At 49.1% G+C, this 15204-nt stretch overlaps 1 protein-coding gene across 10 annotated transcripts in view; it reads left to right on the forward strand.

The window, feature by feature from the left end:
- Window positions 1-15204, forward strand: part of HTT (huntingtin) — a 139594-nt gene that overhangs the window by 74584 nt on the left and 49806 nt on the right. For all 10 annotated transcript variants that reach the window (XR_010409241.1, XM_064584168.1, XM_064584171.1 and 7 more), the window contains 8 exons: window positions 561-671; window positions 5874-5951; window positions 6422-6645; window positions 7801-7879; window positions 8004-8165; window positions 10226-10281; window positions 11772-11920; window positions 13545-13681. Coding sequence is in view for 9 of the 10 variants with exons in the window: in XM_064584168.1 (XP_064440238.1) it covers window positions 561-671; window positions 5874-5951; window positions 6422-6645; window positions 7801-7879; window positions 8004-8165; window positions 10226-10281; window positions 11772-11920; window positions 13545-13681 (996 nt within the window). In the remaining variant the exon portion in view is untranslated. The remainder of the gene's footprint in view (window positions 1-560; window positions 672-5873; window positions 5952-6421; window positions 6646-7800; window positions 7880-8003; window positions 8166-10225; window positions 10282-11771; window positions 11921-13544; window positions 13682-15204) is intronic.

Consider the following 15204-nt stretch of genomic DNA (forward strand, 5'->3'; position numbering starts at 1 on the left):
CCCTTGTTCTTTCATGTTATGTCTTTGGACCTAACCCCTTCTCTCAGTCCATTAAATAGGGGAATTGCATAATTTAATTCAGCTGGGCCCTTTAGAATCCTAATTTAATCCTTCTTGACATGAGTTCAATGTTTTGCTGTAGCCAGACTGAAAGGCGGTTTCTGGATTTGATGATGATTCCTTGGGGATACTAATGTATGTAGAACAAGTGTATGTAGAACAAGTTGTGTATTTTATATTTTTTGATTTGGCGCTTATCAGATGCTGGTTGTAATGGAAATTTACATTTTTTCCCCTCATGATAGATGCTCAGAAATTATTCCTTTCAGTTGTATCAATGTAAGTTAGAAGATGCTCCTGAGAGATGGCAGTTTTATAAAGCTGTCTTTCCTTTCCAAAGCATTTTCCCAGTGCTCACAGGAAACAAACAGCCCACGCGGTACGTGTGTAGGGTTGCATAGTGGGACAGCTCTCATCACACAGACAGTGCGTGTCTTTGTTGCAGGTGACGGATGGGATGGTGCACGTAATCCTGTGTTCTTTTCCTCCACCTTCCCAAGGTTACCTTGGATCTTCAGAACAGCGCTGAAAAGTTTGGGGGCTTTCTGCGCTCTGCCTTGGATGTCCTCTCTCAGATACTAGAGCTGGCGACGCTGCAGGACATCGGGAAGGTATGTGTTTCATTCCTTGTCACTGAGCTGTAGCCGGCACGGGCACCTGTGAGCCTGTAGCCCCACCATCCAGGCACGTTTTCTGAGGTGCCAGCAGCTTGGGAGACATCTGCATGTCCCCCGACCCGGGCTGCCCCATCACAGCACCTGACTCTGGTGCTTGTCTTAGCCTCACATCGGGGGTGTTCTACCTCTCTCCTCTTTTCAGTTCTTTTTCTGTATATTAGCTTAGATCCAGTTTATTCTAGAATATGAGTGGGTTTAAACTGTGGTGACAGTCCCTTTGTTTTCTTTTTTCTTTTTTTTAATTTAATTTTTTATTGTTATGTTAATCACCATACATTACATCATTAGTTTTTGATGTAGTGTTCCATGATTCATTGTTTGTGTATAACACCCAGTGCTCCATGCAGTATGTGCCCTCCTTAATACCCATCACCGGGCTAACCCATCCTCCCACCCCCTTCCCCTCTAGAACCCTCAGTTTGTTTCTCAGAGCCCATAGTCTCTCATGGTTCATCTCCCCCTCCGATTTTCTCCCGCTTCATTTTTCCCTTCCTTCTCCTAATGTCCTCCTTGCTATTTCTAATGTTCCACAAATAAGTGAAACCATATGGTAATTGACTTTCTCTGCTTGACTTATTCCACTTAGCATAATCTCCTCCAGTCCCATCCATGTTGATGTAAAAGTTGGGTATTCATCCTTTCTGATGGCTGAGTAATATTCCATTGTATATATGGACCACATCTTCCTTATCTATTCGTCTGTTGAAGGGCATCTCGGCTCTTCCACAGTTTGGCTATTGCGGACATTGCTGCTGTGAACATTGGGGTGCATGTGCCCCTTCTTTTCACTACATCTGTGTCTTTGGGGTGAATACCCAGGAGTGCAGTTGCTGGGTCATAGGGTAGCTCTATTTTTGTTTTCTTATTTGACCTTCGTAAGCAGAAAGGGTGACAACAGACGTGGTGAGGGTGCATGGCCAGCTCCTTTGGTGCCACGGGAGGCAGCAGAGCTGGGGTAGAAGCCCGTCTGCCCTCCCCATCGTCGTATAAGGAGGAGCTCAGACACACAAGAGTTTAAGGAATTGTGTGGTGAGCGCCCGTCTCAAGTGTCCGCACCCCAGGGCCTTGGCCGCGTGTGTCCACCTGCCGGCTCCTGGGCGTCGTACTTCCTGATGGGCTGCAGAGGAGCTGCAGGTGGCTTCCCCTTTAAACAAGTATCTCTGTCGAGGGAAGTACGGTAGCTCATGAGGTTCATTTATTTTTATTTCCCTAAATCTTTCTCTTGGCTCATAAAAGCGTACCTAGTTTTCATGATTACGTGAGGTATTCTATTTCTTTTCAGTTCTTTCTTGTGCTTTTTTTATGTCTGTTTAGTGCGTGCACTTGTTTTTTACCGGCTAGATAGTGTCCTAATTGACGCTCAGTTGTCCCTCAGAGTGAAACTTGTCAGAGCTCTTCCTAATACGGCCTTGCTGGTGAGACCGGCTGGCCCCCCGCCCGGGCTGTGCCTCTGCGCACAACGGCGCTCTCCCGTAGGGTCATCAGTCCTGGCGACCCATCGCTTTTCCCCTCTCTTACCAGCAGGTCTTGTGGCCTGTGGTCTGTGTGCATGTAACACGTTGTAGCAACGTGGGAAATATAACGCATTTTAAGTGAATGTTAGATATCCTGAAATAAAAACCATCTACGTGGAATTTTTAAAGTAATAAAATTTTCCTTTTTCTTGGAATCCAGATGACTTTGTAGTTTGTTGTTTTTGTATTTTTTTCATTTTCTAGTAGCATGGTTCCTTTTTTCTTTTTGACTACTACGTATACAGAAATAGTTGTTCTCCGGTGGCAGCCAGTGAATTTATCCACTGGTGCATTTATCCCAATATGTGAAAGTAAATAATGAAGTCAGTCTAATGAAGCTTGGTATTGGGGGTCTTGATATTCCTGAAAACAGGGATATGCTTATATTCTTTTTTAAAGGTGTGTGTTTAGTAACTTCACCTCTGAAGATCCTGTATCCGGGGCTGGAGTCACTGGATGTTGCAGCCTCTTGCCTTTGTCTTTACGGTGTTCTGAGTTGATCTGTTTTGCTGTTTGATGACAAAGGCCTGTTTCCGCTGCAGTTTGGGCTTGCCCTTGTCGGTGCTCTGGGAGCCTCTTCTGCTTAACTGCTGAATCCTCGCTCCTGGTCTTTCCGGCGAGAGTGCAGGGTAGAAGCCCCCCAGGATTTTCTTTGCGCTTGGACACTTGCTGTGTGTGCGGGGTCTCCTTGGCTGGTCGCTGCGCAGGCAGGCCCGGGACCCCCCTGCCAGACACACTGCCCAGCTGGGTGGAAGCGTGTCCAGGAGCCCAGGTGGCAAGATCAGGGTGTAGACCCACAAACTGCTGCTTGTGATTTTGTGGTGGGCACTCACTGGACGTGCACTGGACACGCGCTGGACACGTGCTGCCTCTGGCACCGGGGGCCTGAGCCCCACACACAGCTTGGGGGAGGGGATGCAACCTGCAAAATGTACCAGCAACTTTTCCTCAGATTTCTGTGAGCTTCTCTGATGATAGCAGGTGAAGGCAAAGAGAGACTTAGAATTAAAAATGGAGTTGTTTTCTTTTGTTTTCCTAAATACACTGGGGTTGAAAAATAATCTTCATTTTAATAATAATAATAATAATAATTCAAATAATTCTGATTTTTCCTCTTTTCTAGACCTTGTTTATTCCATGCTCCATTTTTATGTCATTGAAATGTGCTGTTGTTTGGGTGTTGGTGTTTTCTTGGGGCAATCCTTCATGCACATTTTCCATGTAACTCCTTACGGCTCTCCGTGTTATTACTGTGTTTTTTCTGGCTTCTGGACCCTTCACTGGTTTTGAGTGATTTGATTTTGATGTGCCTCGGTGTAACTTTCCTTAGGTTTCTTGTGCTTCGGTTTGTTGAACTGAGATCTCTGGCTTAATAGTTTTCTTAAAGTTTGGGAAATTTGGGGCCATTATTTCTTCAGATATCTTTCCTGGTCCTGCCCACTGCTTTTTCTTCTCTCTTAAGGGGACTCTAATTACCTGCATATTTGGATGCTTGAGGTTGTCCTCTACATGGCCCACTGAGGCTCCTCTCAGTGTTTTTATTGTTTTCTGTCTGCAACGCATTCTGTGGACTTCACTGCTGTGTCTTCAGTCTTGTGAATCTCATCCACTGCAGCGTCTGAGCTGTCAGCCCCTCTCGCGCACTTTTTATCACCATCGTGGTAGTTGTATCTCTAAAAGTCTGATCTGGGTCTTTTTTTGGATCTTCTTTGTCTCTACTTAAGTTTTTTAGCACATAGAATATACCGTCATAATGACTTTTAATGTCATTCTGCTAATTCTAAAATCCTGTTTGTTCCAGGTCATTTTTGATTGATTGATTATGCTCCTCATTGTGGATCATGTATTGCTGCCTCTTTGCATTCCTGGTCATCTTTGATTGGATGCCAGGCATAGTGAAATGCTGGGTGCTAGGCATTTCTGTGCTCCTGTAAATCTTCTTGAGCTTTATTCTGAGATAGATTTAAATTGTGTGGGAAGTTTACTCTTGGGTCTTGCATTTGCAATGTTAGGTGGGTTGCTCAGTTTGGGGCTATGTTGCCATGATGGAGGCAGGGGACCCTGTGAGTTCCCATTCTCCCCAGTTTGGGGGGAACAGTAACTGTCCTTAGCCCTTTGTGAGTGCCAAGTACTGCCCTGGAACCCTTCCTGGTGATTCTCCCCTGGCCTTGGGGAGGTTTCCCCACACACCATGTTGACCAATGCCCTGCCGACTCCCCGCATCTCCAGAGCCCTCTCCAGGCAGCTGTCTCTGCGGTGGGCTGCCCTGTGGACCCTCGCTGCCTCAGCTTCCCTGGACTTCCAGCTCCTCCTGACTTGGGGTCTCTGGGCTGCGCTGTGCTTCTCTTCCTTGTGCCTCGACCTGGAAAGTCTCCCAGGGCAGTGGACCCCAGTGCAGTGTGGGGCTCGCTGCGTTTGTCCCCGCCCCTCAGGGGTTACTGTCCTTCAGTCCCTGCCGTTTGGCCTCTTGTCACTGCGACTGCACACAGTGCCCGTGCTTCTTTGGTTGTTTGGGTGGAAGGTATAAATGGGGCCCCTGCCCTGTTTTGCCAGAAGTGGGAGTCTGTATTCCACCACGTGTTGGTGCCCATGCTGGGACGTGCTCCTGGTTCTCCGCGTGCTCTGAGGTCGCCACGGCCTCCTTCCTCGTCAGTTTTCAGTGCCTCTTGCTGAGTTTGGTGCCACCACGTCCTCCATGCGTGTTTGTTAGGAGATCTGGTCCTTTGCGAGACAGATCGTGATCTGGAAGCTCTAGTTGTCATTCTTCCAGTTAACATTTATTAGATACCAGCTGTGGGCTAGTACAACCCAAAAGCAACGTGTAACAGATTCAGCCCTGCAGAATACAACCTTGAGTGCTCGGAGTCTAATTTGAGTAAATCAGAATATTAAAAATACATGGTCCTTATATTTGAAACCAACACAAGTCTTGTTTTTTAGTGCAGGAAACTGTCCCACACAAGGGAAGTGAGAGGCAGTCTGGTTGGTGTGAATTCCAGCCCCACTGACGGAAGCAGCGGCTGGTGACCGTGTAGGCACCGAGGCGTTGGGCCGTCGGTGCTGAGTGCCTGGCCTGGCGGCATCCTGAGAGTTCATGTCTTCGTCCTTCTCAGTGCCCCAAGAAGACATCGGGTGCCCTTATCTCATTTCTTAGGGTGGTAAAAGTAGTTTGTGAGAGCGGTCATGTGAAGGCCGTCATTTTGGTCATTTCTGCAGATTGCTCTAAGACACCTGTAGGGCGTTTTGTAGTAAATCACACAATGCATGGGCCTTATGTTCAGCTGGACATCTGCAGGGCTTCTGGCTCTTCTGTACTCTCTGAATTGCTGCCTGGAGCACAGGGACAGTAGGTACTTGGTGAACAGTTTGTTCCTGAGCAGGCGAGCGAGCCAGCGAGCGAGGGGAACACACGATAGAGAGGCTGCGGGGAGCTACTTGACCATCCGTGGTTTCTGCTGACTTTGTTCACAGCGATAGACTGCAAGTTTCCTCCAGATTTGACTGACGCTCAGGAGTTACGCAGAAGCTACCTCAGGTCTCCGATGTCTGTGCAGAGCTCCCAGCCGTACGAAGCCACCTGTCAATCACTTACTTCAATGTCTTGCTACTTATTCTTCCACAGTGTGTTGAGGAGATCCTAGGGTATCTGAAATCCTGTTTCAGTCGGGAACCAGTGATGGCAACTGTTTGCGTTCAGCAGGTAAGAAAGTCCTTTCCTGTCCTGTCCGTTAAAGCCCCAACTCTGGGTGGGAGGGCAGGATGCTACTGGTCACGTGGAAGGTGGTGCTGGGGGCGTGTCCGGCAGCCCCCGTGTCACACGTTGGCTCACTCCGTTATTAGGCAGAGGGGTCCCTTTCCCATTCCCCTGCAAGAGGAGGAGGCCCATTACTGGAGAGGGCAGCTGGACTCTTGCTGAGAACTGCTGTCTTAGTGTCCCTCCAGGGTTCTGTTCGGAACGCTCAGTCTCGTTGAGAATCACGGTAGCGAGGCTCCGAGGTCTTCTTTACAGCTTACTTTGCCCTTCACCGCAGCGGTCTCACGGTGTTGATGGCGATTCCCAGCAGGGATTTCAGTCTGAATTTTTGCTAACGTGACTCTGCCTGGGAGACGCTCTGTGTATGGTTCATGCTGTTAAGTCAGATGCTCATGGCTTCAGTTCTCTCACTCTAGCTGTTGAAGACTCTCTTTGGGACAAACCTGGCCTCCCAGTTTGATGGCTTATCCTCCAACCCCAGCAAGTCTCAAGGCCGAGCACAGCGTCTGGGCTCCTCCAGTGTGAGGCCAGGCTTGTACCACTACTGCTTCATGGCTCCGTACACCCACTTCACCCAGGCCTTAGCCGACGCCAGCCTGAGGAACATGGTGCAGGCGGAGCAGGACCACGACACTTCAGGGTAACCTTCCAGATGTCCTGCTGGGGTGGTCGTGTCAGGGGGGCATCTTCGGTAGACCCATGACTGAGCGAGCAGTGCAGTTTGTAAAAAGTAAAAAAAAAAAAGTGAACCACAGTCTTCTCATACTCTACTGTAGCCAAAGAACTTTGGAAAGTGTGATTGTTACCAAGATGCTGGAGGCATGGCCCTGCCTTCTAAGAAGTGTGTGATCCAGTGAGTAAGGTGGCGTGTGGGGGATCATGCAGGCTCGGGGCTGGGCGGGCGTGGGGAGGCAGCTGGGCTGTAGGGGCCGCCGGGGCTGCGGTGCAGGACGTGCTGGCCTGCTGACCTCAGGCGCCAGGTGGGAGCGGGCACCTCTCAGGTCTGCACTCGGGTGAAGGCGCGGCTTCCACGTGGTACAGGAGTGCCGGCCCCCGAAGGTGTCTGAAGGGCACTGAAGAGTCTCTTATAACAGCACTTCGCCTTTCATCACCTTGTGACTTGAAGTCTTCATTTACATTTATGATTGTGTTTTTGATGCCTGGAATATAGTAGTTGTTGCTTAAATGCCCGTAGTTATTAGATATTTGAGCTGCTACTCAGTGTAGTAACAAGAGAATTCCTTGTTTTTCCTTTTATGTAGATTGTGATAAAAGAGCTGCAGTTAACATACTAGAGTCAGAAGCGAAGGAAAATGCCCTTGTTGCAGGCTTTACGTGGGTGGCATACTCACTGTGTATCCAGTTCTCAGGAATAAATGTCTTCAAATACTTTGTTTAATAATATGGGGTATAAATAAAAAACTAAGGGAGCGCGTGTGTGTGTGTGTGTTAACTGTCCTCTAACTTCGTTTAACTTATAATTGTGAATCCTGAAGAATTTTTTCCTAAGAAAATCAAGTGAGATTTTCGTGGGCATCCCCTTTCTGGCCTCAGCGTGGCCTGGGCTGGGTGGTGGTGGGTTTCCCACGCCCGGCGCGCTCCCTCTGAGCGCCTGCCACCCAGACAAGGCCCGGGGCTCTTGTCACTGCGGGCTCGGCGCAGCCCGGCCGTCTGTGTTCGAGAGGAGTGGGTGCCGCGGCGTGCGTGGCCCCCCAGGCCCCCTGACTCCGAGTGTGGCTGGGGACGCAGGAGAGGATTTGAGGCCATTCTTGGCTCCCTTTTCTCCATCCGGCAGGTGGTTTGACGTGCTTCAGAAGGTGTCTACCCAGTTGAAGACCAACCTCACGAGCGCCACAAAGAACCGCGCGGATAAGGTGAGCGAGAGGCGCACGTGTCGTGCCAGAAGGGAGGACGGAGCTCGGCACTTCCCAGGTCGGCTGCCTGAAGTGTTCAGTTGAAGACCAACTCACGGATTTGTTCTTTTCTTTTTCCCGGCAGAATGCTATTCATAATCACATTCGCTTGTTCGAGCCTCTGGTTATTAAAGCTTTGAAACAGTACACAACCACCACGTCCGTGCAGCTGCAGAGGCAGGTCCTGGACCTGCTGGCCCAGCTGGTGCAGTTACGGGTCAATTACTGTCTTCTGGACTCGGACCAGGTTTGTTGTTTCTGGCTTCCTCCTGCCCTAGCTGTTGGTAAGTCAATACAGGTAGCCTGTGAGACCCTGCGGTCTGCCCTCGGGAGACGTGCCGCCGCTGCGTCTTCCCCAGCGCGGGCTCTCCACCCGGGCGGGGCTGGGCTCGGGGTGGCCTATCCTCGAGGGTCAGGGCTTTTCTGTCCACTCACCCTCCCCACCCCAAGGGAAGTGCATTTAAATTTTAGATGCAACTAAGCCTTACTGTTCAGGAGGGCATTTTTGCAAAACGCAGGGACTTATTTTGAACAGATTATCAATTATGACATCTGGTTTCAAACAAGCTGACGTCCGGGCATGTCTGTAAAGAAGAACATGGTTTAAGGGAGCAGTAGCTGGTGCTGTGCCCTGAGAGGCCCTCCCGGTGCCCGTCTGACCAGCTCGGTGTTGACACGCCCTGGCCAGGTGGGACTCAGCTGTGGGGAAGCGATTCTGGAATCCCAGCCCCTCGGCACGCCGGCTGCATTCACCACACATAAAGTCGCCTGTAGGTCATGAAAATGTGACTGTCATTGCTGGGCCATGACCTTGGGCTTCTTTCCCAAGTGAGGTGGGAAATGTTTCGTAGACATCGGTGTGTCGGTAGATCATGTTGGCACCAACACTCACCTGAAAAGGTCTGTTGCTCAGAGAAATGAGGAAACACCTTCAGAATGCTTATCTCCCCACAAGTAGTATTGGGGTGCCATCTTCTGATGAAGGGGGGCTTGAAGGACCAGGCGTCATGGTGGCTGACATTTGCACTCCTTCTTTTGCCAAATTACCAGAAGAACATCGTCCAAGAGAGCTGCTCCCTTCCTTGGGGCAGATGCTCGTTGGAGGACGGTTAGGGACAGCATGCCCTTTCCTCTGACATAGGGATCTTGGGCGGGAGAGGCCTCGTCTGAAGCCTCGGGCGGTGGTGGCCCAGAGGGAGACAGGTGCATGCTGACTGGGGCGTGAGGAATAAGGGCGCCCTGGGGGCTTTTCAGGCGGAAGTCAGGGCCCACCTCGAGGGCCGCTCTGGGGGCACAGAGCCATCGGCTCCACCCAGGGCTGCACCCCACCGTCTCCTCAGCCTCCAGTCGTGACTCCTCCCAGGCAGAGCTCGATGTTCTCCTGCGGAAGGGAGAGGCTGCTCTCTTTCTGGGCTGCCTTCAGTGTGACCGCCATTCTCTCTTCAGTCTTTCTACATAGACTCTCTTCTCAGAGACGGTGTAATTTTTGTTGCTTCCTTCTGTCTTACTAAAATCTCCACCTGACGCGTGCACGTGGAGAGGGGCCGGCCTCAGAGCTCCAGCAAAGCCGCCTCCCAGCCACCTCTTCCATGGTGCTGCTGGCCTTTCCTTGCCGTGAGTGCTCTAGCCTCACATTTGTTCGGATTTGCTCGTATAGCTCAGAGCCCTTGCTCCCCATCCCCGAGGAGTTCAGTACAATGACTGTAGGAAAGGGGAACAGGCGGACCATTTAATTCAGTTCCCATCATGATCTGTGGAGCACCTGCTCCGTGTCTGTGTCACGCCCGCGGGCTGGGAGCAAACAGCGGTATGTAAGTTCCAGGCTCGAGGTTGGGAGAGCGCAGGTGCTTGGAGCAGAATTGGACGCAAACTGGCTCAAAGCCAGGCCTGCAGTGCTGCCTGTGCCCTCAGGGTCCCCTTCCCTGCCCGACAGCAGCCCCCTGCATCAGCCCCTTTGAATGCCGGGGTTTGGGAGGAGGTGGTGGGCTGATGTGGGCATCTTCTTACCAGCCAGTGTCGGGGCATCCATGCCGCTCGGGGTGTGAGCCGGGGCGAGCTGGCCCCCAGATGTGTCTGCGTTCTGCTCGGTGTCTCCTGGAGCGTGCAGTCTCTCTTCCCGGATCTCCCACCAACTATTCAGTAAAGCGTCCTGGATAATCTAGTCTGACAGAATACGTCTGAGTTCTTGTATACACACAAGTTTACTGCCAGGAACTTGTTAAAACTGACACAAGTAAGTAGGGAGAAAAGTAACCTAGTTTGCGCGTTTTAATTACTGATGTGAAAATTTTATTTTCCTGCTTGTAGGTGTTTATTGGATTTGTGCTGAAGCAGTTTGAATACATTGAAGTAGGCCAGTTCAGGTAATGGCATTTTGTTCTTTTAGATTTTTTGTCCTTATTACGCACTGACATGTGATTTTAGATTATTAAGATGAACATTTACTTTAAAGGATTGTTAACACATTTTTGCTAGATATTTTTTTAAGTGGAACTCTGATTAACACACTGTGTTTTTATTTCTCTTAAAAATTGATGTGTCTCAAGACTTGTTTAGAAATAGTTCTGCATCTGGAATTAGATGTGTCAGTTTTTTTGTTTTTTTTTTTTAAAGATTTATTTATTTATTTGAGAGAGAGAATGAGAGAGACAGAGAGCACATGAGGGGGGGAGGGTCAGAGGGAGAAGCAGACTCCCCGCTGAGCAGGGAGCCCGATGCGGGACTCGATCCCGGGACTCCAGGATCATGACCTGAACCGAAGGCAGTCGCTTAACCAACTGAGCCACCCAGGCGCCCTAGACGTGTCAGTTTTCACATTTCAGAGCGTTTAATTATGATATCAGACTGCTAAATGCAGTCTCTTCTGCTGGAATGCTGATTGGTTTTTGAGCTTTCTAGAGAAAACACGTTTTAGATGTGGCTGCCTGTGGTAAAGGTGGTTATTGTGTGCTTTCCTGAGAAGAACTGCAGCTCTCCCTTACTGGACACTAAGGCCTGAATACCCTCTCCTGTGCCAGAGACAGGCGTTTAAGTGTAGTTACTGAAAATGAGATCTCTTCAGTGTCTGAGTTGCAGTGGACCCTTGAACAACATGGGTCAGGGGTGCTGACCCCCGCATACTCAGAAATCCGCATGTAACTTGTGCCTCCCCAAGAAGCTAACTACCAAGAGCCTGCTGTTGACCAAAAGCCTTACGGATAATGTCAACAATCGATTAACTCATATTCTATGTGTTATATGTATTGTGTGTATTCTTACAATATGTGAGCCAGAAAAAAAGAAAATGTTAAGAAAACTGTGAGGAAGATAATATATATTTATAGTATAGTATTGTATTTATTAAAAAAAAAATCCTGTGTATAAGTGGACCCGCGCAGCTCAAACCCATGTTGTTGGGGGTCAGTGGTCCTTAGTAAGTAGGGAAACACGGTGAAGAAGGATGTGTTCTCAGTGTCCGTTGGGTCTAGAGACCCTGGACTTTCTTACTCTAATTAGGTGACATTTTGCCTATGTGATTTGAGACAAGTTACTTTTTCCTCCTTTGAGTCTCAATTTCTTCAACTGAAGAGAGAAGGGGCAGGAGGAGAACTAAGAATATTGTGCCTTGGGGCATCCAGTGCCGTTGGGTGCTTTCCGGGGGCTCTCCCTCAGCCCTCCCCATCCACCCCTCCTTCCGCTTCCCTTTCTCCCCTCATTCCCTCCCCTCACTCTCCCCACTTCCCCCCCTGCCCCCTTGCTCTGTCCTTTTCCCTTTTGCTCTCAGTTCGGAATCATTAGTAATTTCATGTTGTTTATATTGATTATGTATCTTAATTTTAAAAGGAAGTATCTAAATGGATGTTTTTGTTTCTAGGGAATCAGAGGCAATTATTCCAAACATCTTTTTCTTCCTGGTATTACTATCTTACGAACGCTATCATTCAAAACAGATCATTGGAATTCCTAAAATCATTCAGCTCTGTGATGGCATCATGGCCAGTGGGAGGAAGGCTGTGACACATGGTAACGGGACAAACCTTTCCCTGTGGTCGTCAGTAATGATGTGCTGGACAGTGTTAGTCTTCATTACACCAACTTCCAACTGTGCCCGCGGCTGCACCGTGCTTTGTAGCTGTGTGTGTACATGCGTGTGCAAGCGTGCATGTGTGCATAGGCGTGTGTGTGTGTGCACGTGTGTGTGCATATGCGCACGGCTTAGCGAGGCCACAGAAGGGAGAGAGCTCCCCCCTTTACTCTCAGGAGCTTACAGTCTCCTAAGGTAAAAACACAAGAAGCAGTAAGGTGATCTGAGGTACAGAGAGAGTCTGACATAAAAACTCTAGTCTGATTACGTGAAACACACGAAACTGAAAAATCCACCTTCTGTAAGGACACTTGGTGTATTGTGCACCGGCCCGGGAAGGAGTGGTCTGGCCTCGGTTCAGGGCCTTCTGTGCTGCCTGGTTCTTTGTAGAGACTTAACTGAGGAGCACAGACAATGGTCTGCCCTCAAGCAGCCTCCTCGCACCTGCACAAGGAGGTTGGGGTTTGAAGAATAAACTGTAAATCTTCAGCATTTTCCCTTGACTCCTCTCTGGCTCCATTGTCAGGAATCAGTAGGCTTTTGAACCTTGGTGAGGTACATCCTAAGACCTTTGTAGACCGCAGAGGAGGGCGCTGTGGTGTGCAGCGTTCTCTGTTCCATGTGGTTGTGGTAAAGCAGGTAATGTGTGGAGGGGTAGACACTCAGCACCATCTGATTCTCACGGTCTCTGGAGTCGCCTTTGCCGTGGCCTCACAAGGGCTTTCACACCACAGCAAAAGTTCACACTTGTACACACACGGAGTTTGGGGTCCCTGGTGCAAATGTCAAATAGAAGGATGACGAAAACCCCCTCGATTAGAGGGTCTTTGGGTAGAAAATCAATGGCCAGTACTTTCTTGTGGAAGACGTGGTCTCCTGTAGAACACTCAGCAAGTATGCTGTGTGTGCGTGTGCCTGAGTGTGCCCGAGTGTGCGTGCCACTAGGCAGACAGCGCCTTACAGTGACATCAGTGACATGATTGGGCCACACCCTTCCCCATGAGAGACGTTTCTTAGACAGTTTGTCCCTGCGGTGGCGGTAGACTGAGGAACCTAGTTTGACTGGTTTTGGATAAAGACAAGACTTGGGGGAAAGGCTTTATCTAACGAGAGTGAGTTATTATTAAAACAGCATAGAAATCTAATACTTTACATATTTTCTCTTGAAGAACACTGTCATCTTTTCAGGTAAATCTTTAAGTGGAGTGTGCATTAGAGTAGGATGTTGCTACTTTAGTTAGTTGGAAGATTTTAGTTTGAATTTGGCTTTTGGATTTGTGTCTCTTTTGTCAGAAATGATGTTACATCACAACACCCTAGTTTTTGTTTTTGTTTTTTTAAGATTACACAAAATGATCAGTAAGTGTCTGAGGAAGACCTGTGGCCTCCATGATGGCATACTGATAATTCGTAGCGCTCACTGATAACCCGAATGTATCCCTTATCATAAGCCGTGCACGGATTAGAGTTTTCTTATTTTTTGGACGTGTCTTGGAGGTGTTAAGCTCTGTCTGCAGTGTTACGGTTTGCGATGCCTTCTGAGCCTGCCTTTTTACACCACAGCCATACCAGCTCTGCAGCCGATAGTCCACGACCTCTTTGTCCTGAGAGGAACCAATAAAGCCGACGCAGGAAAAGAGCTTGAAACCCAGAAAGAGGTGGTGGTGTCGATGCTGCTGAGACTCATCCAGTACCATCAGGTAAGGGAGGCGTGGGGCGGTCCCTGGCACTCCATTGTCTCTGCAGGGGCAGGAGGAAATGCCCTGTGGCCCACGGTCCACTAATTAGCGGATGATCCTTTGTGCTGCCGCCGGCTCTCAGTCTGGGGAGATGCCAGGGAGGGATAGGCTTGCCGAGGTTTGGTCTTTAAAGCTGTACAGCCACATGGGGAGGTCACCTGCCACCTGACTGACAGTCACAAGGTCATTCAAGGAAGTAAATAAGTTGGAGACCCTCTTCTCCAAAATTACCAAAAATCAGTTAATTGACATTGATCAAAATGATAGAATTCTAAAAGATGATTTTAAAAATCTCACATCTGAGGGGCACCTGGGTGGCTTAGTCGGGGAAGCGTCTGACTTCGGCTCAGGTCGTGATCTCGGGGTCCTGGGATCAAGCCTCACATTGGGCTCCACGCTCAGCGGGGAGTCTGTCCCTCTCCCTCTTCCCTTCCCCCATCTCGTGCTCTGTCTGTCTCTCAGATAAATAACTAAAATCTTTTTTAAAAAAAATCTCACATCTGAAGTAATCTAAAGACTTTATTTTGTACATCTATTTACCATATACTGAAGTAGGACTAGGGTCTTTTCCTTTGTGCTAACTGTGGTTTTGTTTTCCGTAAGGTGGAGCACAATTTCAGGCTGATTGGGGTGGGGCCTCAGTGCAGAGATCTAGCATCAGGCCTCTCCAGTGAGGCCACTCTTAGCTTGCTCGCTTGCCTGGCCCTCACTGTTTTGTAATTCTTGGTAGCTATTTGTCTTTGAATCTTAAAGTCATCAGCTTTTCTCGTGGAAACACTTTCTTTGTGCATACTCATTTTGGTTAATCTATATAATGTTTAATTAAATGCTTACTGTTTAGTTAAATCCCATAATTACAATGAAAGGTACAAAGCACACTGGGTTGGAGGGCGGCCTGGAGAGTGGCCCGTCAGCCACATGCACTTGGGGAGCTCTCCGTCTGCTTCTTCAGAGGACAGAGAGGGTCGGCTAGCCTTTGCTGAGGAGAGTCAGAATGGAGTGCAGGTCCCCCTCTTGTGGGAGAAGCGCTGCCAAGCCCACTGAGCAGAGGGGCGGCTGTGGAGGGGGCAGGCGGGTGGGCTTCTTACAGAGTAGCTTGGATTGGCTTGGCTGCCTTTGCGGCGCTTGTGGTGAACAGGCCAGGCTGACAGGCATTTTTGTCAACAGGCAGGTGGTAAGTATTTTCAGTTTTGCAGGCTCTAGGGCATCAGTTGCAACACCCCAGGTCGGCTGCTGTGGACAAAAGCTGTCCCAGCCAGTGTGTTCACGGCGGGTATGGCCATGTGCCAGTAAAACTTTATTTACAAAAACGGGCTTTTAGCTGCCTCTGCTTAGAACTGATCACTCATAAACTCGTGCTCGACCATGGGTAACTTCTCTGAGAGTAAGTGCGACTCGGTAGGAGATCAGCTTTGTAAAGAGCACAGAGTTGAAATTAATGTACACAGAAGTCAGGCGGCGTCTGCAGAATAGTTTAGTCAGGG

This window comes from Mirounga angustirostris, unplaced genomic scaffold, assembly GCF_029215605.1.
Source record: "Mirounga angustirostris isolate CCGP_5_RB_7025 unplaced genomic scaffold, mMirAng1.0.hap1 SCAF_2, whole genome shotgun sequence".
Taxonomy (NCBI): Eukaryota; Metazoa; Chordata; class Mammalia; order Carnivora; family Phocidae; genus Mirounga; species Mirounga angustirostris.